We start from the raw sequence: 24,233 nt of genomic DNA on the forward strand, positions 1-24,233 counted from the left end.
AGCAAAGCCAGACAACTCATCACCATTTACAGCTTTAGAGAAGCAGCTGCATGCGAGGCGCTGACTGCATCCCCCCCGTGCTACGGGGTCCAAAAATAGACTGGGACTAAGTTAGTCCAACAAAGTGCTTAAAGTCAGCACATGTGGAACAGCAGAGGGGAAAGGGACAGGTGGAAGGAAGGAAGGACAAAAGATAATGGTAATCAATGTGAAGCCAAAAAAGACAATGTGGTAATATAACAGGAAATGGGAATTCACAATCCCATAAAAACATGGCTTAGAATAGAAAGAGCCTGGTTCTGTCCAAAGGCAACACAATCTGCCTACCAGCACCAGCTTAGAGACACTATGGGACATTATTCCCTTAATAGTGTGACTCCATGTTGACAGGTGGTCTGGGATATTCTCATTGGTGTAAAATCTCATTTATACCACAGCTTTTCTCAATGAATAAATTATCTTTCTTCACAGCACTGCAAGCAACTGTTGTTTTTTTATTTTTTATTTTGTCCTGTACTGCTTTTCTCCAGGTTGACATTAAATACAATGTTTTATATGTCCATTCCTTTTCGCAGTTAGCAGAGCAATAGGTGTGGAGAAGGTAGCATGTGTGACAGAGATTGAGTGTGTGTCTGCGCCCTGCCCCACCACTGCAGTGGGTGTATTTAATGTGTTTGAAGAGCCATATTTTACGTGTTTGCACTGCATGCCCTAAGGGACACAAATAGGCTGCTGATGTGTGTGGGGGGCCGTGGCGGAAACATTTCATCATTTGATCATCATCACTCCTTCTCCTGTCTCAACTCAGCGCTTTAAGCGAGCTTATCTTTTTTCTTCTTCTTCTTTGTGAACCATTAACAGCTACGTGTCCGTCTACCTTCAGTACTGTATCTCCATTCATCCATCCACAGTGTCTATCCTACCGTCCATCCCTCTGTCTTTCCTCTCCCTGAGGCTACATGTGCACTGTAAATTTCAGTAAGCACATTCATCCGATGACTTACTGCATAGCGCGAAGGTAGTATGGGAGTGTAGTATATGGTGTTTACGCCGCGGAGCCACAGTGTTCCATCTTCAGAGATCTGGATGTACTGCGCTGCTCCCATCAAGTGTCAGCAGGATAAGACTCTGTTGCGTGTTTGCAGGAAGCCGACGGATCAGCGTTGGCAAAACTCAAAGATGTTTATTACACTGTAGTATGTCTGAGTGCGCTTTCAGCATAAAACATGTCTTTATAAATAATTACAGAAAAGATACAACATTAATTCAAGGTTGTGCATAGAGATTCAGCTTTCAGTTACATTTAATATTCCTTTTTGTCCTTGAATAAAAACTTAATCATCCAACTGGCACAAGAGAGCAGAGCCTTTTGATATCCAATAGTCACTGGGCCGCTGGGAGGGAAGCATTACCGTCACAACAAAATTAGTTGAGTGACCTGTAGGAAGACAGAAATGAAGCCTCATGAAGAATTGAAGACAGTCCTCTATTGAGGTCATCGACTGAGCCACATTCTAATGCTTCTGTCTGCTGGGTCAGTGTGACAGCTTTCAGATAAAATGCTGCTGAATTTGAACATTTTTAATTGTACACTAAACCAGTCTGTAATAAAGGTAGGTCAGAGTCTGGATCCAGTACGTACCAGTGGTGGACAGAGTCCCGGCTCTGGCTGAGGTCTTGTACAGAGGAGCGTGGTAGAGTTCAGGCTCGGGCTCGTAGTTCTGCTGCGGCTCAAAGTGCACCACCGGCAGCATGGCGTTCATCACTCGAGGTAGCGCGTCCTCAATCACCATGTTTTCGTCGTCCCAGCGACTGGCATCCATGAACATCCCGTGTACCAGCACGCCATCCTGCGGCTCTGGTAACTTGTACCCCAAAAAAATCAGATGCAGCAGTGATGAGTTAAAGGAGAATTCCAGTCATATTTGACCCCTAAATCGTTTTCCTGATGGTCACCCAGTGACACGACTAAAATTGATGCAGGCAAACTGGAGTTACACCATGGCTACCCGGCGCTAGGGATAGCGACAACGCTAACCCATGGGGGCAATTCTTTCAACCACAACAAACACTCAAAAAGCAATCAAATATCTATGGTACATGACTGGAATCCTTATGACACACCACTGAACTCATAAAGTATACAGTATAAACAGTATAAACTTTGTGTTTTTGTATGTAGTCACTCACCTCAGACAGCCTAACTCTGAAACATCCTGGAAAGACATTAACTATCCGATCGCAGAGTGCCTGCTCTCCCCGCTACAGAAACAAACACTTTTTCCTTGTTGTGATGATTTCTTTACAAAAATGAACGAGCAGTGCAGTGGTAATGTCCAAAATATCTCAGACTGTTTATTTTTGTAAAGAAATCATCACAACAAGGAAAAAGTGTTTATTTCTGTGGCGGGGAGAGCAGGCGCTCTGCGATCGGATAGTAATGTCTTTCCAGGATGTTTCAGAGTCCGGCTATCTGAGGTGAGTGACTACATACTGTTTATACTGTACACTATATGAGTTCAGTGGTGTGTCATAAGGATTCCAGTCATGTACCATAGATATTTGATTGTTTTTTGAGTGTTTGTTGTGGTTGAAAGAATTGCCCCCATAGTTTAGCATTGTTGCTATCCCTCGCGCCGTCTAGCCATGGTGTAACTCTGGTTTGCCCGCACCAATTTTAGTCGCGTTTTTTGCTCCCCCCAACACTGGGTGACCATCAAGACAACGGTTTAGGGGTCAAAAATGGCTGGAATTCTCCTTTAAAGATTAATTTTCACACAGTAATCAGCCTTTTTTGTTAGAATTCATCATTGTGGCTTGTGTTCCCTTGATGAGCACGGTGGTGCTTAGGTTCCTTTTTCACTCATGAATACTCTCACCCGTCATCGCTCCTGGTTGTTACTATGCCAACAAAAAACATAACTTTTTCTTTGGCTTCTACATAATCCTTATACAGCCCAATATCCATGACCTTCAGGGATTTAATTTTCATTAACAGAGTCATTTATGAGATTCTCAATAAACTCTCAGCCAGAAAGGGAATGTGTTTAGTTCCCGAAATGTCAAACTAATCCAAGAAGTAAAAGTTATAGTTCATGAACTCTAATTAAAGCAGATATCAGTGGAATGTTTTTGTTAATATAAGTCCTAAATAGTCCTATTTTCCGTCAGCAATCACTTACATGAAGTATTTCAGCCTAAACACGAGTCTCTCCGTCACTCTGCTCTGCTGTAACCCGAGGAGAAAATTTTCCTTGTGGGATACAAGTGTTATCCAATGAGGGGAGAGAACGGCATGAAGGGCTGTGTGTGCAGCCAAGGGATGCGCGTGAATGTGGTGACGTAGCACGAGGACCAATTGATGCCTGACAAGGGCGGGGGCTGCTAACTCATGGTGCGTTCAAGGAAACTCGTACTTTGTGTTTTTCCTTCCTGTGAAGTCATACCAGTTCGTTCTGGTACGAGTTCACGGGTCGGAAGTTACGAGTGGCCGTTATAGGGAACTTTCACAGACAACAGGACGGTAAAAACACGAGCTACGGGTTACCTGGAACGCTACCAAGTCGTAGTTGTGACTTGAAGCTGTAACTTACGGTTTCAAAAGCCTGCCTTGAACACAGCATTAGCCGAAACGGCCGTGCCGATGATATCTGCTTTAAGTTGAGAAGAGATCTGAAAAGTATTTTCAAGTTTGAGAAGTAGAAAAACCTGTAATAACGAACTTTTTAGAGACACTGGGGGACTTAATAATGGTACTCTGTTCTGTCATGGCACTAGAAAAGCATCCACATTCTTCTGCATAACTACAACGTTACAATCAAAATGTCAAAATGGTTGAAAAGGACACAAAGAGCAGGAGTGAGAATTTGAATTTGAGGTGAGCTGGGAAACCTTCAGCTGCAACTGTGTCTGCATAGCGCTGAGTTCAAGTTACTTCTGTTATTAGCCATAACAATCCTATAATACCCTTCATTATATGGTATTGGATCAACAAGAGCATCACAGTGGACACCTGTCCACTCCAGTACCTCAGCATCCATGTCCATTTGAGCGTTGCTGGGCAGCGTTTGTGTGGCCTCACATACTGCTTGCTGGTCCCTGTACGCTGGCACCATGTTGAAGCGGAAGTTGAGCTCATCGATGGGTAAATTGTACTGCCTTGCATGATTCTGCAGCACCCCTGCAGACCAGAAACACACATCTCATTATGTTGTTTTGCAAGATGCATCACATTCATATGGTAGCTACTGTAGAAGAGATTATCATACCTACTGTACTTGAAGGAATGATCACAGTGATATAAGGATATAGAGTGAACAGTTCAGCAAGTGGAAGATGAAATGATCTCCAAAAGGCATAAAGTTAAACATGAAACACTCTTTTGCAGTATTCTAAGCAATATCAGTGTATTATTTTAGTTTTCTACAACTTTAGAGTGAAAAGGGGAAACAAAGCAGCAGCCTGCAAAAGAATGGAATGGGCCATTTGTAACTTTATGCCTTTTGGAGATCATTTCATCTTCCACCTGCTCCACACTTCCATTTTGACCAGGGGTGCTCAAATTTTGCATGCCACTGTAGTGTATAGAGCAGCTTTAAAGGGATATTTCAACATTTTGGCATAATCCCTATAGTTTTAGCAGTAGGTAACCAACGTTGGCATAATCCAACAACTCCAAAATGCTCTGGTGGACAAGTTGGGACCTGAACATTCACCACGCTATGAGATAATAATGGAACATTATGAGATGGAGTTGTTTTCGAGGCAAATGCGTAATTCTGACATGACTGCTCGGCAGAGTGACTTCAAAAGCTAAGGTAGTTCCAAGTATTCGCTCCGTGTGTCGTAATGTTACATAATTCTATAGCGTGGTGAATGTGCAGGTCACAACTTGTTCACAAGAGTGTTTTGGAGTTGTTGGATTGTGTATTTGATGAGTTTGATGAGGGAAACCCGAAAATACCATATGCTTCTGTAGGGTTAGCTGAGCAGCTTGTATACTGTATCTGCCCTGATGATCGAAAAAACAGCTTGCACCGACAATTAAAGGTAACGAACCTATTGCTATGACTATAGGGATTATGGCAATGGGCAAATCTGCCAAAATGTTGAAATATCCCTTTAAAATGTACCCTACTGCTGAGGTGTTTGTGTTGTACCTGTCAGGAAGCCCTGAGGGAAGAAAAATCCTGAGATCCAGAAAGATTTAGGCTGACCACGTTCGATCCAAGTCTAGTAAGAGAGAAGTTGCGAGAGACAGGAGAGGGAGAGATGTAAATAAAATTCTAGTATCTTTAAATAGCAAAGCTTTTTTCATGGTTGTGTTCAGCGTTAAACAAGCCACGCTGCATTACATCTGTCCTGCTACTTATGGGACCTGAAAGTGACTCAGTGACTCAACTTGTACTGGCGGAGTGAGACGGATTCTCTCTCCTGAGGTAGTGAACATGTGCAGTCTGACTCAGCGGCTAGCCGTCATCCCTTTATGAACCAATCCAACCCCCCCCCCCCCCCCTCCCCACCCCTGTTTGTCGCGTTTGTGTGTGTGAGAGTGAGTTTCAGTGATTTTGCAACACACATGTTCAAACCAGTCTTACGGAAGAACAGCTTAAGTCAGGGGTGATGAACCAAAGAAGAGAGTGTATGGGGAAACGAGAGAGAGTGGGAGAGAGAGAGAGAGAGAGAGAGAGAGAGTGAGAAAGAAATTGTGCCTAAGGGAAGAACACAAATAACTGTGTTATTGGTGTTTTCAATTTAATGTGATGATACACAAAAAGTCATATTTCTACTCATCTTCGATTATGTTCTTTCTCTTTCTTTTGAACAACCCATTTGCACGATTCAGTGTGTGTTTGTGTGAATACCTGGATGAAGGAGGTCCTGAAAGCCAGGTCTCTGACCCAGGAAGCCAGGGTTTTGAGAGAAGGATAGGCAGAGTTGGCCCAGTGGGTAGGGACCTGGTTGTTTAAGAAGCTTGTGTAGATGCGGTCCATCTCTTCTGACATCACCACCAGACCTGCTATGGCCTTCTTCAGAGTGACGAGAGACAGCTGGCAAACACAATAAGAAGAACCACACATTAGGGAAGTTAGTGAGAAAAACAAGAGGATCTCTAAACAATACTCTCCATTTCTGATATACACAAATTGCTTCCTATGATGAAATTATATATACAATTCATTCATGATATGATTTTGTGTGATATGTCACCCTCAGCACTTTCAGCAGTTTGTTAAATCGGTCTGCTTCCTGCCCCAGCACGGTTGTGAGGGAGTTGAGGCGGCCGTTTGCATCTCGTTCGAACAGAGCCTCCACTGCTGCATCCATGTCGATGCGCTCTGCACACAGACAGACAAAAAGACGGGAATGGACCCAGTGGTGAGATGTTTTTATGATGCTACACATTCACAACACTGGATAAAATGTACAGTATGTGGGTGTGGGTCTGTGTGTGGTTGCCTGTACCAGGTAGTTTGTCCAGTATAGATTCAGCCAGCTCGCAGACTATGTCATCATTACTTTTAGCTCCGTGTTGGGCTGAAGAGCGCGGATTTACATCCAGTATGGTGTTGATTAGAGTCAGGGTTTCATGGCGCTGTGGAGAGAGAAACACACACGCACACACACATATAACTGTACAGTCCTCATTTATTGACATTTTTCCATTGCAACCTTCAGAAGGAGTAGAAATGCTTTTATAACTGGCAATAAACTGCAGGAGCAACTCCACCTTCAATCATAAATACGCCTATAAATAATGACATCTACTGAATAAACTGACATAATCAGCACATCACTCCTGCAAAACACAAACAAATACAAACACATCCATCCATCCATCCATCCATCATATTCTGCGTCTATGGGGTCGGGGGTCGCAGTGGCAGGAAACAGAGGGATCCGTCTCTCTCCTGCAACACCAGGTAGGATGTGTAGACTGTGCTACTTGTAGTCCCTGTAGCTCTGGGCCTGCCCCAGGGTCTCCTCCCAACCCAGAAGGCATCTTTATCAGATGCCTGAAGGAGCAGCGACTCTACTCTGAGCTCCCTGCAGACCTCCTCACTTTATCTGTATGGCAGATAGGAGTCCATCTAGTCTACAGAAGCAACCCGCTCACCTACAGATAAAGGTCTCTCTCTTCCCTTAGGTTACTTGGTTTGGTTCAACTTTTGGTTTTCTTCCCACATTCACACAATACACATGACTAGGGGTATTACTCTTATTATTTCAGCATTGCTCCTCACCTGGAACGCCAGGTTGGCATTTTCATGCATGCCAAAGATCTCAGGATCATCTATGATTGGAAGACTCTCAATATACTTCTTATATCGGTCCAGTTCATCTGACTCTGGGGCGTAGTAGATACCTTAACACAAACAAAAATACAATAATATATAAGTACAGTATTTGGCCATGCACTATAAAAAAATAAAAAAAAACTTTTGCATTTTCTGAATTAGTATTTTGTCCATGTGCTGGATATGGATTTGCAGTGAGAGAGGAGAAGAGCTCAAATTGAAACGTACCTGAGGCGGAGTAGATGTAACGATCTTCCAGAGTTTTGGGGGAAAAGAAGCCTTTGAGGACTGTCCTGAGGCAGCGCTGATCCCAGGCATCTGTCACTCTACCCCCATATGTGATCTCACCTGGGGACGCAGACACAAAAAGATAACATAATGTTCAGCTCTATGGGCACGGCACAGCTGTGTAACTTCAAAGTGATTGTTTAAATTTTTCATCTACTTGCGCATGTGCAACGAGTAAATTTTTGGGGTCTTTTTTTTTTTCTTCTTTTTTAAATCAGTGGTTAACCATGGCGACTCAAAGAATTTGGAATCTACCACTACAGGTGGCAGGCCAATTTGTGTGAATGAAACGAAAATGTGAATATTTACATTGCAAGTCAATTTATGGTGTGGGCCCCTAAATGTTCTGCTTGCCCTCCTAACATTTTAAGTTAGGGGCCACTGTGCTCCTAGTAAAAAAAGTTAAGCTGGAGCCCTGAAAGGTTGTGTGTGGTAGGAGACTCTGAAGTGAAGTGAGTATTAAGTGAAATGTCTAAGTAAAAGGAGATCAGATGAAGAAGTGTAGAGTACAGTGGGAGAGTGAAGACAGAGAGAGACGACCCAGTATTTCATAGCTTTTCTTCCACCATCAGGGAACCACAGATGAGAACAGACATGATAAAACACACAAAATAAATTACTTTGAATATTAATTGTTTGTGTCATTTGAAAATGGGCGAATGACTATCAAGTAAACAATGCCAGAATAAAGCCAAGCTGAAATATTATTTCCAGGATACATTTGTAGAACTACTGACAGATACAGTGTACAGTATATAGTATGAGACTGCCAAGTGTGTTTTTTTGTTTGTTTGTTTGTTCCTCCTGTCCTTCTCCCCTCTTCTTCTCAGGGCAAGTTGACATTGCAGCTTGTACCTTGCACTTAAGACGCAAAACAGCTATTTTGGATGCCTGCTTTTTTCTCCCTCTCTCAGGGAAAACTATTGACGTACCTATTTATTATTTATTTATCATATTTATTTATGCTGCATTTACCCTTTCAACCCACAGCACATTTCTGTATGAGTTACTCATGAAATGCAATTCATAGAAATGACAGAGAGCAGGTGCACTGGTCAGTCTACATACTGTAGGGATTATCAAACTGACAAATCTAAGATCGTAGCTTTACAGTTTTTTCGTCTTCACTCACACAACAATGTAAAAAGGCACAACTACTAGCGTGACTAACTGTCACACATTTTCATGTGGCTCTCAAGGGACCAAAGGATGGTTTCAAATTTCAATAGTGTTGTCTCCATGTCTTTGACACACTCATGTAATAATATACAGCAGAGAGATTTAAACATGGGCGTACATGAGCAATGACACAAGGATTGGTGAGGGGACAGGACTTGTGATGGCTGGAAGGTATATTGAAATTATATTCAACATTTAGCTATTCAACAGTAAAAATACATACTTTCTGTAAAGAGCCATACAGTTACATAAGACCATGAGCAGAGGAGGGGATAATCAGACACATCTCTGCTGAAGCTCTTAATAAGCTGCAGGCGTGGTAAAGCAGCAGAACAGAAGAACTGCTCCTTCTAAAAGAGGAAAGGCAATATCATGCTTGGTTTGAGCCCAAATTCTTTCCCTCGTCATGTGTGCGTGTAGCTTTGGCTCACGAGGACCGTTAGAATTAAGGATTAAACTAATAACACCGTAGTGTGATAATAACAATGAGAGACATCAATTAGATGTGGCGTGCTCCACTGAGACTGAACGCAGCACAATATCATTTGGAGGTGTAATTGAAAACCAGATTAGGGAAATAAATGAACTTGAGATACTAGGGATATGAGGGGTTCTGTTAATGGAAGGGATCCCTCCTCTTCTTCATAATAACTTTTGAAGATATCTTATGTTGGATAAACAACATTAGACTGATGCAATTAAATTCAACTGAAACTTCATTAGCATCTGTATGGGTGCCCAGGATATAGGGATTAGGGAAATAAGATTACATTTCATGACTGAAAATGTATCATTATTGCAATTATTAGTAAGAATTAACATATGAAAAATATAATAAAATACATTTAAATTCTAAAGCAGGTTCTTATTGTGTTATGATGATAAATTGGTGATGTTCAAATAGCTAACAATGAAAACTATGTCAATGTTTTAATTCTAAGAAATTGAAATATAAATCTGATTTTTCTGTTTAATAATGCCAAGATTTATAAAAAGGAGATAAAAAGTCAGCTGCCAATTTATGAGACACATTTGGATAAAACTTGCAGTTTAGTTTAAGTCCTGCATAAATCAAAAAAGCTATGATGCTGAAACTGTTTTAGAGCAGGGTTAATCTACGTCTGACGTTGTGAATCTGGTTTTCCTTTAAACCCACAGTAAAGAGGAAGAGAGCTGTGAAATGTTGATGAGTGAGAGTTCAATGAACAAATGGTCACAGCTGCAGAACTGAACTCATGCTACAGAACTGCCCTGTTTTGTGTCATCAACAAATATTTTGCTTTGACTTCTTTATCTGCAACTTGAAATGTACAGTATAGGTTTTTTATACAGCAATGAAACTCTTAATGATGACGTCATGATTAATGTATGAATCTGTGAGTTATGGCCCAAAAAATGTGTTTTGTGAGGTCACAGTGAGCTTTTACCTTTAACCACCATTTCTCATCAGTTCATTCTTGGCCTCAAATGTACATTACCCCGCTTACAACCATTGTAATAAGATAACAACATGCACAAACAATGGACAGACAGATGGACAACCTGCATAAAAGTGTGATGTGTTTAGACTAACCTGTATAGGATGTATATATACCAGCCTATGTGCAGTTATTTATAATTGCAGGCAGACTTAGGAAGACTTCCCTACCAGTGATGTAGATGAGAGCGTCCCAAGGGATGATGCTGTCTTTGCAGTAGAGGTTGAGGTTGAGCAGAGCACACTCCCTGTCACTGTCGTTAAACTCATAGCGGATGTTCCAGCCCAGAGGGCCAAACTTCTTCCTCTCCTAAGACAGAGGCAGACGAGACATACCAAGAATGACAAGCATTCACCATGCAAACACACACAACAGCATGCAGCAACCAAGGAAAAAACATATCCAGGCACACGGAGCAGATATGATCAAGAGGTTTTGAGAGATGGTGTACTGTATGAACTAACCTGGATGATCGCATGGAAAAAGCAGACTCCAAAGACCATCTTCCTCCAGTCACGTCCCAGAGCGTGGTCTTCAAAGAAACTGTTGGAGATCTCCGTGAAGGCCCGTCGCATGTTGGCTCTCAGGCCTTTGGGAGGCTCATTGGTCACCTGGAAATGACAAAGCAGAGGCATACAGTACTCATCAGATTTGTTTCTAACACTGAAAGCTGGATAATCAGCTGACAAATCCTGACAACTGCAAATCCCTAAATATGGTTCAAATCATAATGTAATGAGTGCAAAACCAGTTAATTCACATTTTACTGATTCTAGCAGTGACTCCAAAGTGCATAAACAGTAGACGATGCATACTAGGAGGCAAACAAAAAATTTCACTAACAAATCATTAAATATACTTTATTTTACAAATGAGAGAGGGGAAAAAATAAGCACACAGTTCTGATCATGATTTCAGAGTAGCATTCACCATAGGGAAAACAATCAGGGATTATTGTTGCAAATATTTGTCTAACAGTGTAAATGTTTTATAGTGTGGAAGAAACCTTGAGACAGATTAGACTCCCTTGCTAACCATTTGAATAGAGCCCTAAAGATGTCTCTACAAAATATTCTTCTAACAAACAGGAGCTGCGGTGGAGTCCTATCTACATTATAATCTATTATTCATGAAACTGTTCAGGAGTTTCACAAAACACCACAGGGGAACTGGTAAAGGTAAGAGCGAGGTCACCCACAACACCTTCACCAGAGTCAAGAAATGACCATGATACCAGCTTTATGTTCTTTTAGATAATATCCCATGTATTATAAAGCAAACTGTTGGACAGTACAAGGACAACGAAGCCTCTTGTGGTTTGATTTATCCTGTTTGTTTCTCCCTTAGATGATTGAAATCCTCCACAGTCATCATAGATCTCATTTCCAGTAGAGGAGTGTAGATCTTTGAGTACTGAAATAACACTGAATCAATGTACCAATGTGAGGATATCCCTGGATATGAAGTAATGAAGCACCTTCATGCTTCAGAACTAAAATATTTCATTAAATATTATTTGTGGGTTTTTCTTAATGATGTAGGAGGAAATTAACTTTTTGTGGCTGTGGTTTTGTGCCAGATAATGCACAATATACGCAGATTCCATATTTCAACTTCCTGATTTCTGACTGACCTCTGGTATTAACAATTTAAAGGAGCTCTTCAACTTTTTTAGCAGCAAACAGCAGCTGTGGGGAAACTCAGTAGCAGCTGAATGTGCAAGTTACAAGAAAAGTGTCTAACCTGTGAATTTACAGATCAGTGAATGGATGACATTTTGGGTCAAGTCAGTTTCTTTCACATAGCCCATGGAATTAATAGCATGAAAACTTTGAATAAAAAAATACCATAACTCGACATTATTGGCTACAGAAACACTTAATTCATGTTGTGACGCTTTTTAGGAGAAAGTACCACCTCTGCCTTTTGTTACTACTAATTACAAAGCATAGCATGCAGAATGTCACATAAGGCACCAATGAAAGGAAAAAGCAAATTGCATCCATTTTGCCTTTGTATGACTGTCCATTTGTCTTTTATCCAAACATACATCTACAATCCCATTGTGTAGTGCCTCAGAATACTACCCTCAGGGTTCCTTTGGTAAGTAATGAGCTTTCTTTAACCCACTATCTCTAGAACACACAACAGTAGTGGATTTTAATATTAATAGTCCTTTGCACAGATAAAATATGTGTAGTATCGACTTCAAGTTTACCAAAGAAGTGTAAGAAATTATGCTCATTATGAACATTTAGAATATTTGCTTTCAAAGCGTTGATGTTTATACTCTTCATGAAGAATAATGAAGAGGAGCTAGTGGTTGACTGCACAGAGAGAACACAGACTTAGAAAACAAACAAACTGATTTGAAGTGAATGCAATTTTCTAAGCTTGCAGAGTAGAGTCATTACCAGACAATCTTCAAATGAAATGAAGTGAGATTTTTGTGGAAGAGAGAGAGAAGAGAGCGATAGAGAAAGAGAGAGTGTGTGAGTGTGTGTGTGATTACCTTGACAGAGTTCTGAAGCACTGTAACAGGAAATACTTTGGTGGGCATGGAGCTGAGAAACAAACGGAAATGATCGTCGATTGATGTATCTGCACAGGAAGAAAAATGAACATCATTTACAGGCAAACACAAAGAGAGTAACTTTGTGATGGCCTCTCTAAAATGCACACAATTATTATTATTATTTTTTTGTCAATACGTATGCTGTGAACAGTTATGGAAACACAGACACAACAAAGACACCAGTCAGTCATTTCAAACTAAGAAGCTCCAAAATGTTGTGCTATAGACATTTGCTTGTAATTTAGGGTATTTTTCTTTCTTTTTTTCATGCAGTGAGATCTCAGCCACCACACAGTGCTGCACAGGACAAGTCACCTGTGTCAAATTCCAAATTATTTTCACGGTCTCCAACATTGCCTTCTCTTTGACAACTGTGGACATGTGACATCTCCAGTATGTAATAAAGATGCTACAGAGAAGCATGGAGCTATAGAGGGATTATCTGTTTACCAACAGGGCGGATACGCACGCAACCTGACTGCAGCAAGAACCGTTTGTCGTACCTTTAAGTTTACTCTATGGATCTGGTTTACTCAAAGCGATGTTAGCTAGCGATGTTGTCAGCATATTATCACCTAGTGATAAAAGTGTGTGTTTTATACATAGACTGTAGGTTTTATAAAGGCAAAAAAAAGAAAGAAAGAAAAAAACACCGTCGATCATCCTCTCAGTAGCGAGGGGCCGGTTTCCGACCAGCACAAGCCACAGAGTGTCAGAGCATTTTAATCCTAACATTTATGAATCAGTTAACGAGCGTTGGTTATCGGTTAAAAACCGAAACGGATGCATCCCTACCTACAGCTATGTAACACACATCATGTTCTGGACATACTCTTACACGATTACAAAACTTTGTGGCTCGGAGGACTCAGGTGCTGCCGACTAGTCAAAGACAAGGGAAGAGGACGGACATGTATAAAGTCTGGAACAACTGCATCCGGACAGCAAACTGCACCTGCATGGCTGCGTGTGTAATTTACAATAACATAACGTTAATTAATCTTATCTTGCTTTCCATTACTATGTAACCTCGTCTTCAGTCACTGTCGTAAACATTTCACAACTCATACAGCTGTGCCTGCGGGCATATCCAACTTTATCACCATTCAAATCAATGTGTCTAACACATTATATTGCTTGAAATTAATCTCCAATGTACTATTTTCTCTCTTGTTTGCCTAGAAAGCGGTGCGAGTTGACGGTATTTTATTAAACTTGCACGTTTTGTTATTTTTATCAAAACGATTAGTGCAATCAACAGTCCAACAAGACATGATTGTGGCTACAGTGACGTAGACTGATAATCCCTCTATACTGGGGCCCAAGGTTTTTGTTGTGCACTCTAACCTATGAGCACCAGAAAGACTGAAATACATGTGATGTATCGAACAGAGTAATGCGATTTTGGGCAGTAATCATTTGCCCCACACTCAAGGTCAGGCAACGATTACTTTGAACTGAATATGGTAAATCTGTCACATCAGCTTAATGAAGTTTTGAAAAATGTGTCTTAACCTTTAACTGGAAGGGTCTATTGTATAATTACAATGGGTGTGTTTAACACTATAAAGTCATAAATGTTAACAAGATTTACTATCAATCCTATATTGGGTAATGTTATTAATAAGTAAACCACTAATTTGATCATGTTTTAGCTTTATTAGCATCTACCCTTAGAGCTACAGGCTGATTTAGTGGCTGTAGCTTTTCATTTTAATGATCCAGTGTAATTTCGTCATTTGTGTCATGTTATATTCAAAAGTTTGAGATTGGAAACGTGTTTTATTCCCTGCTAAATGACATATTTCAAGTGATTAATTCATCATCTTTAAATCTTATTTTCAGGAGCAACTGTACAAAAAATGTGATGAGAAATGGGACATCCATTGTCCCACAGTCAGCCCTTGTGTCTCTGTGCCAACGCCACCATACCTGGCTCTGTAAAGGTCTTGATGAGCTCCTCCATGGCTAACATCCAGGACACAGCCAGATGGCAGTTCTGCAGAAAGATCCAGTTGCCACTCTTCAGTGCTGCGAGGATCAACTTCTCAGCTATAGGCCCCTGGCCTTGACCCAAGGAGATGGACTCAACTCTGAGAGAAATTATGAGGTACAGTACGATGATCAGGAAATCCATTTTTACTTTTTTTCTTTATGTTTGTATGGCAAAGCTGGAGGGATTCTAATTCTGTTCTTGGCTCCTGGTAAAATATTACTACTGCAAAGATAAGATGCTTTACAATGCACCCTTCAGCTATTCTGTGTGTTTATTCTTTCTTTTTTTCCTACCTGTCAAGACATCCTCTCTCTTTTGCAAAACGCTGGAAGGCGCCCATGGGGTCTGATCCTGTGCTGAGAATGAAAATCAGCGGGGTGGTCGGGGACATGTCGTTGTAAAGGTTAGCCAGGTCAACGGGAGGGTTTTCGGCAAACTGCTTCCCCAAGCTGACTATCACAAACTCTGTTGCTGCAAACACCACCTGGAGGGAGAGGAAGGTAGGACAGCACAACAAAGAGGGTGTGACAAAGGACAGGACAGCACAGTGTCAGGGAATCAACTCAAAGGACATACACATAAAAAGTAGGCAGATGATTTAAAACATGGACGTCACTGCAGAGATGGAAAACACTTTTTTTTGTAAATTTTCCAAGGGTGTAAAGGGCAGAAGAATGTTTCAGCATAGTCCTGGTGAGGAATACAGTCCAACATATGCAATTAGAGAAATCTTTGTTGGGGTTAAAAAATCAAATCAAGTGTCACTGGAAACACCATTCTTTGGATTTGAAATTCCTTCTGTGATCCAGCGAATCTGTAAATAAACAATCAATTTCCAAAACCTTAATGAATATTGAATCCATAGAGAAGGTTATGGGCCCACCTTCTCTTCCATGAAGCTCTTGATAAGGATCAACTTCTGGAAGGCGCCCAACCTCTCATTCCAGTAACCTCTGATGCTGCCCTTCTTCACCTCTCTGGACTCCCCCAGAGGAGGTAACTCTGACACGTAGTCATCCCACGTCTCTGGATTAAGAGATGCTTGAACAAGTCCTAAAAAAAGAGACAATATTTTAAAGGTGTTCAGAAATGGCCGTTTGTCCTGTTTGTTGTGCCTCCTTCCACGAGTTTCCACGAGTTGTCGCACGAGTTTACCCAAGTAAGGAAAACAAATTTGATTGGTCGTAATCAAGCAGGCGGGATATTCAAAGTTTGGGGCGGGACCGAACTCTGCGTGTGTGTGCGAGTGTGTTTAGCTAATGTAGGCTTGCTACGTTTTAGCTTGCTAACTTAGCTAGCGAGGCTAAGTGATGGACCGCAGCGATCCGGAGGAGGAGAGTTTGTGTCGGTGGTAGTGGACGAGTCTCCTCATTTTTCTCAGACGTTTGATTGACGGATGACGGATCCAATATCATTGGCTGATGAATCGTGAGCAACGTGACGCATAATTCGTGCGCCTGCATTATCCAATGCGAAAAAAAACTACCCCACTTTCATCCCGGATTTACTCGAAAATAGAATTTTGCACAAAGTTTGGGCTACATCGTCTAATAGATGAGTGATTACACTAATTTTTAGACCCATAGTGGGCTCAAATTCAATTTTCTTTTCTGAATACCTTTAATGCTACAGAAATCGAGCGAGAGATTTGTCTAGTACAGATTTTCCAACAATGAATGATTAGAATAGTGAAGCCTGACAGTGAGAAATGTCGCTTTCTATCACCAACCAAACATTCTATTTCTTAAATCTATCACAACAGCATTAAATACATTAATACAATGACTGTTGCTGGATCTGACAGAATAACAAAGAGGTTGAGTTACCCAGGCTGATGTGGATATGGGTTCTTGTGATTTCCTCGCAGATGCCCTTGAAGCAAGGCAGTGTGTCCTCCAGCTCACAACAGGTCCGCCAGTAAAAATCACTTAGCCATGGCACATCTGGCCGCTCTGTGTAGTCCTGGAAGATAGGGAAATACACAAGGGGAACATTACAACAATAAAGGGGGGAGCTGGGGAAAAAGGTGGAGGACACACTTGAATAGAGAGGCGCCACTGAAGAATAAAAATCATGACTATAAAAGGGTAAAGTGAATATGATGCACAACAGGGAGAGGACAGGGGGTGAAGAAGAGGGAGGGAAGGACGGCATGAGCGTGAGGAGCAGGACGGCTGACAAGCAGCACCTCTAGTCTAACTGATGCCATATAAAAGAGACCCAAATGGTGGGTGACAACAGGAATAAACCCCTGGGTAGCACTCATTGATCTCTCTTGTGGTCTCAAAACAGTCTGAATTTGCCAATAAAACCAGAGCTAAATCTCAAAGGTCTTTCAATTCATTATTCTACTCAATGTTTTCATTTATTATATATTATACAACAGTGCCTCGGCTGCACATCCCTCTGCCCCACTGAAGTTTGAGGGAGAAGATAAGAATAGAGAATTATAGCACAGAGGAAAAAGAGAAAACCGAATGAAAACTATTGAAATAGATGCAAAGTACAGTATTCTATTTGATCTCATTTGACTGAAGGAGTCCAGAAGGATTTTTATATCTGCTGTCAGGTATTGGGACTTTTGCATTGGTTGCTCAAGACGTGTCTATATGTTACAGGTATGTATGGGCAGCTGAGAAATAGAGATACTCTTATTTTCTTATCTCTTGTTCACAGAAATATTAACTCACTCATATGTTCCTTTGTCTCCTACTGTCTGTGTTTTCATCAGTGTCAATGTTCCTCAGTAACAAGATGGGCCAAGAGACAGAGCCAGCCCTGACAAGCTGTCACTTTGTGGCAATAAACTTTTTGTCTGTCAATTCTATCTCGCCAGTCGGGAAGGGAGGTAAAATATTGCCTACAGGCAAACTTGGAGGGCTTGTCGAGGGGGAAAACAAAATGACACCTTGTTTATTTGTAGTTAACGTGGATCCTGCCAACAAACTGTGACAAATTACTCTATTTTCCTCTGATTATTAGAATACCTGGGAGCCAAAAAAGATGAAAAAAAAAATGTCATTTAGATTTCATAACACACTTAAAAACAATCCATTATCTCCCTACCCCAGCAGACAATTAACCTCTTTGCTTATCATTTGTTTCGGTGCATGTGGTCAAATGTTACTGTTGACAGGTGGCAATGCTGGTATATTTAAAAGAGAATAGCTGACTGGATGTAACCCAACTATTTAGCCCAGTTCCTGCTAAACCTGTTGCAACAAATATGTATAAATTCAAACTATAGCTTATGCAATGGCACTGCTAGGCTATTACTTTAAAACTAAATTCAAATTATGACTTAGCAACCATGTACTGTAGAGTTAATAACACTGAGAAAAAAAAAGACCAAAATAATTTAAAGTTTACACATTATCCAAGTAATGTAAGGCCTTCAGAAAAAAGCACCCATACAACAACTTTCTTCTTCAGTATTTACTCAGTGCACAGTGACAGACACAGTCATGTGCTGTCTGAATGATGATTGTCATTTACACCACTTCCTGCTTGTAACAGAACGCTCTGTTAGGATGTTGACATTGACTCTATTTCTCTAAAGCCTTTTGTTGTTTGATGTTTTCATTATTTTTATTTCAATATATTTATGTGTGATAATGTCAAACTCACCTTAGTGAGATTAAACATGTACAAACAGTGTGACATAAATATTTATCTACTACCCTTACACTATTCATGAAGTTCTATAAAATTTTCATGAGAAAATGTTATATTCATTCATTGTCTTGTCCTGTTTTTAATAGTTAATATTGTGTATGTGTCCAAGACACATTTCCTTGGGGACAACAAAGTCAACCTTCTTGATATGAAGCCTGAATTTACTTACTGGTATTTATTTTTTTCCCTAAGTATATTTTTGGGCATTTTTTGCAGCGAGGACTGTAGCCTCTGCATACAGGGCGCCTGCTCTACCCACTGCGCCACACGACGCCCCATCGGCCTGAATTTAGTGATTTGACTTAACACCTCACCTTTTCCAGGGAAGAAGCTCCTCTTAGAAAGTAGAGCCATTCCCCATCGGATATTTCACCACGCTGTCTCATGATCTCTATGCACAACATGAAACTGTAGATGAGCTTGTGCTGCTCAAACAGGCCACGCGACACATTGATGTAGGAACTGAGCAAGATCTGATCCAGCAGGATCTGGAGACGCTCTTCCAACACGTCGCTTTGCTCTGACGTCTCAATGGTGGAGTTAAAAACCTAAGAATGGTGAAACAGAGAAATAATTATGTTACATGGGTGCTTAAAGCCTTTTCATTGTGTTTTCTTTCCTGAGACTAGATCTACTGCCTTGTTGTTGTGTATTTTCACAAACTAATTGTAGTGAAGATGGCCACAATCCTACAATGCGATGTATGTAAATTTGTGCAAAATGTATCTGTGAGTTGTAAAATAAAACCTTGTTACTCTGTCTCACCTGTTTGAAGTACTTGAGTGAGAACTGATACATTGGATCGATCTCAGAGAGACTGGCAATGACGAAGTACAAGACAGAGCCTCGGGTGGCCACGGGCCTGTAGCACTCCCTTGCAGCGTTGATCTTTATCTCAGTAGCCTCTGCCTCCTCCAGACGGTGCTTTATTGCCTCAGACGTCACCTGAGGTAACAGCAAGGACACAGGCTCAGTTCTGTTTTTTTGACAGGGGCAATATTTCTTAGACAAACAAAAAACAACATCCACTCTATCTCTTTTTTATCATTCAAAGTGGATGTGTACAGCAATTTGCATTCTAATTTTAATAAGAAAATGCACTGATAAAATCCTGTATGTTTAAACAACTGTCTTTGTAATATCCTTCCTTCAGCTCATGGAGGTTGCCAGATTGTTTGTCTACATCCCAGTATTTCACTCCATAATTGACATTTTGAAGAAAGAACATGGACCTGCTGCATTTACTGTATCTTACTGGTAACATAGAGGGGAGTTAAAATGATAAAATTGTTGATTGCATTGAAAGGTTATGGTAATGATCATAATCAATGAATACGCCTTGATATTAGACATGTACAGTGTATATATGTATATATATACAGACATGTCCCAGGTGTTCATGGGTGACAGAAAAAGAAAAGAGAGCATCAACAAGCAGATGGTGAATAGAGGAAAAATCCAAACAAAAGAGGAAATGATCTTTGTATATGACAGTTTATATCAAATTCATTACCCAACATTGCCTTGTTCCACATTTACCTTTGACTCCTGGAGAGTCTGAACAAGCTCTTCATTGTCCAGTATATTCCCTTCAGAGGTGAAGAGAAGCTTAAGGATGCGGTCTTCGATGTCTTTCAGCTGATTGCGGTCAGCATTGATGCGCACAATCAGCTGATTCCTCTGTTCCTCAAGATGTGGACTCTCCAGACCTACAACATCACTGAGGAGGAAGATCGTTGGAGAGAAAATGTGGGGGCAAGAAAAAAAACAAATGAGAAAAGCAAAAAACAAATATCAGCAGCTCAATAGCCAGAGAACGTGGTCAAACCACAAGTGCAAAGTGCAAAAAATTGTACTGAGGCAAAGAAAGAGTTACAAAGTGGTTTTAAATGTGAATTACATGGTTTGGATTAGATGCAATCATTTCCATGTGTGTCTATGTACCTAAGTAGTTGGTCCTCCAAGCCTGACCTGGTCACAGTGAAATTAATGATGGTAACTTTGATACAGACCTGAAACAGAAATCAACACTCACATTAAAAAACACACCAAATGGAACCATCAAAAATAAACAGAACACATACAGTATCCTTTGTGATTGACAGCCATCATTATTTATTCACAGAGCTAATAACGGAACGTTACGGGACAGAGTTGATTTCGAGGTAAGTTCATGCAAAACCGCTGATGCGTGTTCTCGTCGGGGGCAGTTTTTCGGCAAGCAGTCTCTGCATTTGCCTCGAAAACAACTCTGTCTTATAACGTTCCGTTATAATCTCATAGCGTGGCGAATGTGCAGGTCACAACTTGTCCACCAGAGCGTTTTGGAGTTGCTGGATTGTGTATTTGATGAGGGAAACCAATAAATCCCATTAGCCTCCGTAGCGTAGCTCTGAGCAGCTCGCGGCTCTGCTCAGCCATTCTAAAAAATAGTTTGCACCGACAGGTAACAAACCTACTCCTAAAACTATAGGGATTATAGTCCAGTAATTTTAAACCAAAAAAGGGGTCAACGTTGAACAAATTGCAACAGAAGAAAACTCAACTGATTTTGTATCCTCAACATGTCCTGAGTGAGGGAAAAAAAGCCCCGAAGAATCCCATTAGGGGAAAGTTTCGAAAAAGACCCAAATATATCCCATTCATACGCCTATTCATTATTTTTCTCACCTGAATTGGGTAATAATTTTAACCTTCAGATATCTCTGTGAAAATTACTGAGTTGATTACTTACATTAAGACAAACAAAAAATGTATTACAAGTTTTGTGAAATTCTTTGTTAACATGAGCAAATTTGCATACATTTGCATAAATTCCACCGTTTTGATGACACATTTATATATAAAGGTGCTGTGGTGGTACCAGCTTGAAAATTGGAATGAGTTGAGTCCATCGGTCAACCGACAAGAAACCACTTAAAATTTCAAGATGACTGCAATTTTTCAAGAATCCGTCGCTGCGGGAAGCACTCGTTTTACATGGTAGCCTAAGCACCCTAGCTCAGCACCTTCATTTATGTGCTGTCAAAACGGTGGAATTTATGCAAATGTATGCAAATTTGCTCATGTTAACAAAGAATTTCAAAAAACTTGTAATACATTTTTTGTTTGTCTTAAAGCAGAAGTAAGTGATATATTTGTGTTAATATAAGTCTTAAATAGTTATATCTTCCGACAGCAATCACTTACATAGAGTGTTTGGACCGAAACACGGGTCTGTCAGTCACTCTGCTCTGCTCTGAGCCGAGGAGAAAACATTTCTCGTATCCTACAGTTTTTATCCAATGAGGAGAGAGAACGGCATGCAGGGCTGTGTGTGCAGCCAAGGGACGCCGTGAATGTGGTGACGTAGGGACGAGGACTGTTATGGTGTGTTCAAGGCAACTCGTAACTCGTGTTTTTCCGACCTGTGAAGTTGTACCAGTTCGATCTGGTACGAGTTCACGGGTCGGAAGTTACGAGTGGCCGTTATAGTGACTTTCACCGGTAAAACAGGTCGGAAAAACATGAGTGGGTTGCCTGGAATGCTACAAAGTCGTAAGTTGTGACTTGAAGCTGTAATTTACGGTTTCAAAAGCCGGCCTGGAATGCAGCATTAGCCAAAACGACCGGATCGCTTACTTCTGCTTTAATGTAAGTAATCAACTCAAATTTTCATGGAGATATCTAAAGGTTCAAAAATAATTAATAGGCGTATGAATGGGCTATATTTGGGTCTTTTTCAAAACTTTCCGCTAATGGGTTTCTTAGGGGCTTTTTTTCCCTCACTCAGGACATGTTGAGGATACAAAATCAGTTGAGTTTGCTTCTGTTGCAATTTGTTCAACCGACGGCGGCGACGACCGCAACGACGACCGGAGGGGAACCGTAAGTTTCGCTTTTACCCACCACGTCTCTCCCTCGACGCAGAGGGGAGGTGGGAGGAGGGGGGGAGGGGGGGCGGTGATTCGTACCCGTGCAGGGAAGTTACATAGTGCAGTTTCAGCCGACGCGACCCCGCTCAGGCTGCAGCGGCAGCACCATTCATCCTATTAACCATTTTTCTACCATTGCAATGAGTCTGGAAACATTATTTTAAGGCCGAAAAACTCTGCAATGTTACTTTAAACTGTCGCCGCTTAAAGCAGTACTTAAGAACTTTCAGTTTTGGTTGAGTTTGGTGGTGCCAGTGGCCCAAAGCGGTAGTGTTTTGCCTGAAAGAAGACTCCATTTCCCATGAGCACCAGCGCGTAGCGTCGTAACATTCTGATCTCCAGGTGCATGGAAATTAACAGAAGACGTCCAAACTTAGTGTCTGTTACCAGCGGATCATTTCACAGCAAACACACATACACAATCCGACGGAAAGGTGCCGCATTGCTGCTCCCTACTCGTCGTGACTCGCAAAAGTGAAAGTGAAACTTAAAGCAGAAGTAAGTGATATATTTGTGTTAATATAAGTCTTAAATAGTTATATCTTCCGACAGCAATCACTTACATAGAGTGTTTGGACCGAAACACGGGTCTGTCAGTCACTCTGCTCTGCTCTGAGCCGAGGAGAAAACATTTATCGTATCCTACAGTTTTTATCCAATGAGGAGAGAGAACGGCATGCAGGGCTGTGTGTGCAGCCAAGGGACGCCGTGAATGTGGTGACGTAGGGACGAGGACTGTTATGGTGCGTTCAAGGAAACTCGTAACTCGTGTTTTTCCGACCTGTGAAGTCATACCAGTTCAATCTGGTACGAGTTCACGGGTCGGAAGTTACGAGTGGCCGTTATAGTGCACTTTCACAGGTAAAACAGGTCGGAAAAACACGAGTGGGGTTGCCTGAAACGCTACAAAGTCGTAAGTTGTGACTTGAAGCTGTAATTTACGGTTTCAAAAGCCTACCTGGAACGCAGCATTAGCCAAAACGACCGGATCGCTTACTTCTGCTTTAAGTGAGAGCCGGGTTCCTGCCATGCTCCTCAAAGCTGCTTAGTGCCAGTGAAGGCGTTACAGACCCCTCAGGCCATGACAGAGGTGTCATTCAACCTGTTGTATGTTGATGTACCATCACAGAAGTTATGAAAATATTATATGAAGGTTGAAAAGTTCCTTAGTGTTGGTTTAAATTTAGTGATTAGCAGGTACTATGTACTACTATGTAAGGGTACTAGGGCTGCCCCCGACCAAAGATTTTGTTGGTCGACCAGTAGTCGTCACTTATGGCGATTAGTCGACTAATCGACCCCCCACCTCGAGGGAAGGTCACGACTTCCTGTATCTGGCCCTTCAAAATAAAAGCCCCATAACCTTTCATATACAGTTCAGTCATTGATGTTGGCTTAATTTTGACAAGACATGGCTCCAAATGTTTTTTTGTTTTTTTCCTGCGACCAATCGACCAATGAAATTTTGGTCGGCTAATGATTTTTTGGTCGACCAGTGCTTGGTCGACTATTTGGGGGCAGCCCTAAAGGGTACATTCCACAAAACGTACATTTTTTTTCTCAAGCTTCCACATTTTGACCTGATATTGTGCCTCTGATGCACAATGGCTTGCACCAGTAGTGCGTGGCGTCCTTACCTCAGGCAGGTAGTGGGGGTTGGCCATCTTAGTGGTCATATACAATCTGAAATCTTTGTCATAGTCAATATCTGAGTCTCCAAGTCGGATCAATGTTCGTCCACCAGCCACAAACGTCTGCTTCAACAGGATGGGCTCCAATGCTGGATCAACGGTCTCCTTCAACTATTCACACAGTACAGAAATACAAGAA

At 41.3% G+C, this 24,233-nt stretch overlaps 1 protein-coding gene across 1 annotated transcript in view; it reads right to left on the minus strand.

Moving 5' to 3' along the window:
* Positions 1-1,157: 1,157 nt before the first annotated feature.
* dnah6 (dynein, axonemal, heavy chain 6) overlaps positions 1,158-24,233 on the minus strand; it is a 75,276-nt gene continuing 52,200 nt past the window's right edge. Inside the window, exons 61-81 of the mRNA XM_085788859.1 lie at positions 24,041-24,205; positions 20,434-20,501; positions 20,029-20,209; positions 19,255-19,434; positions 18,804-19,037; positions 16,641-16,776; positions 15,698-15,867; positions 15,108-15,298; positions 14,751-14,911; positions 12,756-12,844; positions 10,708-10,854; positions 10,414-10,552; positions 7,527-7,646; positions 7,245-7,366; positions 6,466-6,595; positions 6,211-6,338; positions 5,865-6,050; positions 5,160-5,232; positions 4,029-4,180; positions 1,643-1,865; positions 1,158-1,438 (exon numbers count right to left, since the gene is read on the minus strand). Of these exons, the coding sequence (XP_085644985.1) occupies positions 1,335-1,438; positions 1,643-1,865; positions 4,029-4,180; positions 5,160-5,232; positions 5,865-6,050; positions 6,211-6,338; positions 6,466-6,595; positions 7,245-7,366; positions 7,527-7,646; positions 10,414-10,552; positions 10,708-10,854; positions 12,756-12,844; positions 14,751-14,911; positions 15,108-15,298; positions 15,698-15,867; positions 16,641-16,776; positions 18,804-19,037; positions 19,255-19,434; positions 20,029-20,209; positions 20,434-20,501; positions 24,041-24,205 (3,099 nt within the window). The 3' untranslated portion in view covers positions 1,158-1,334. The remainder of the gene's footprint in view (positions 1,439-1,642; positions 1,866-4,028; positions 4,181-5,159; positions 5,233-5,864; positions 6,051-6,210; positions 6,339-6,465; positions 6,596-7,244; positions 7,367-7,526; positions 7,647-10,413; positions 10,553-10,707; positions 10,855-12,755; positions 12,845-14,750; positions 14,912-15,107; positions 15,299-15,697; positions 15,868-16,640; positions 16,777-18,803; positions 19,038-19,254; positions 19,435-20,028; positions 20,210-20,433; positions 20,502-24,040; positions 24,206-24,233) is intronic.

The sequence above is a fragment of the Trachurus japonicus genome, chromosome 1 (assembly GCF_045865225.1).
Source record: "Trachurus japonicus isolate A0001 chromosome 1, Traja_1.0".
Classification (NCBI taxonomy): Eukaryota; Metazoa; Chordata; class Actinopteri; order Carangiformes; family Carangidae; genus Trachurus; species Trachurus japonicus.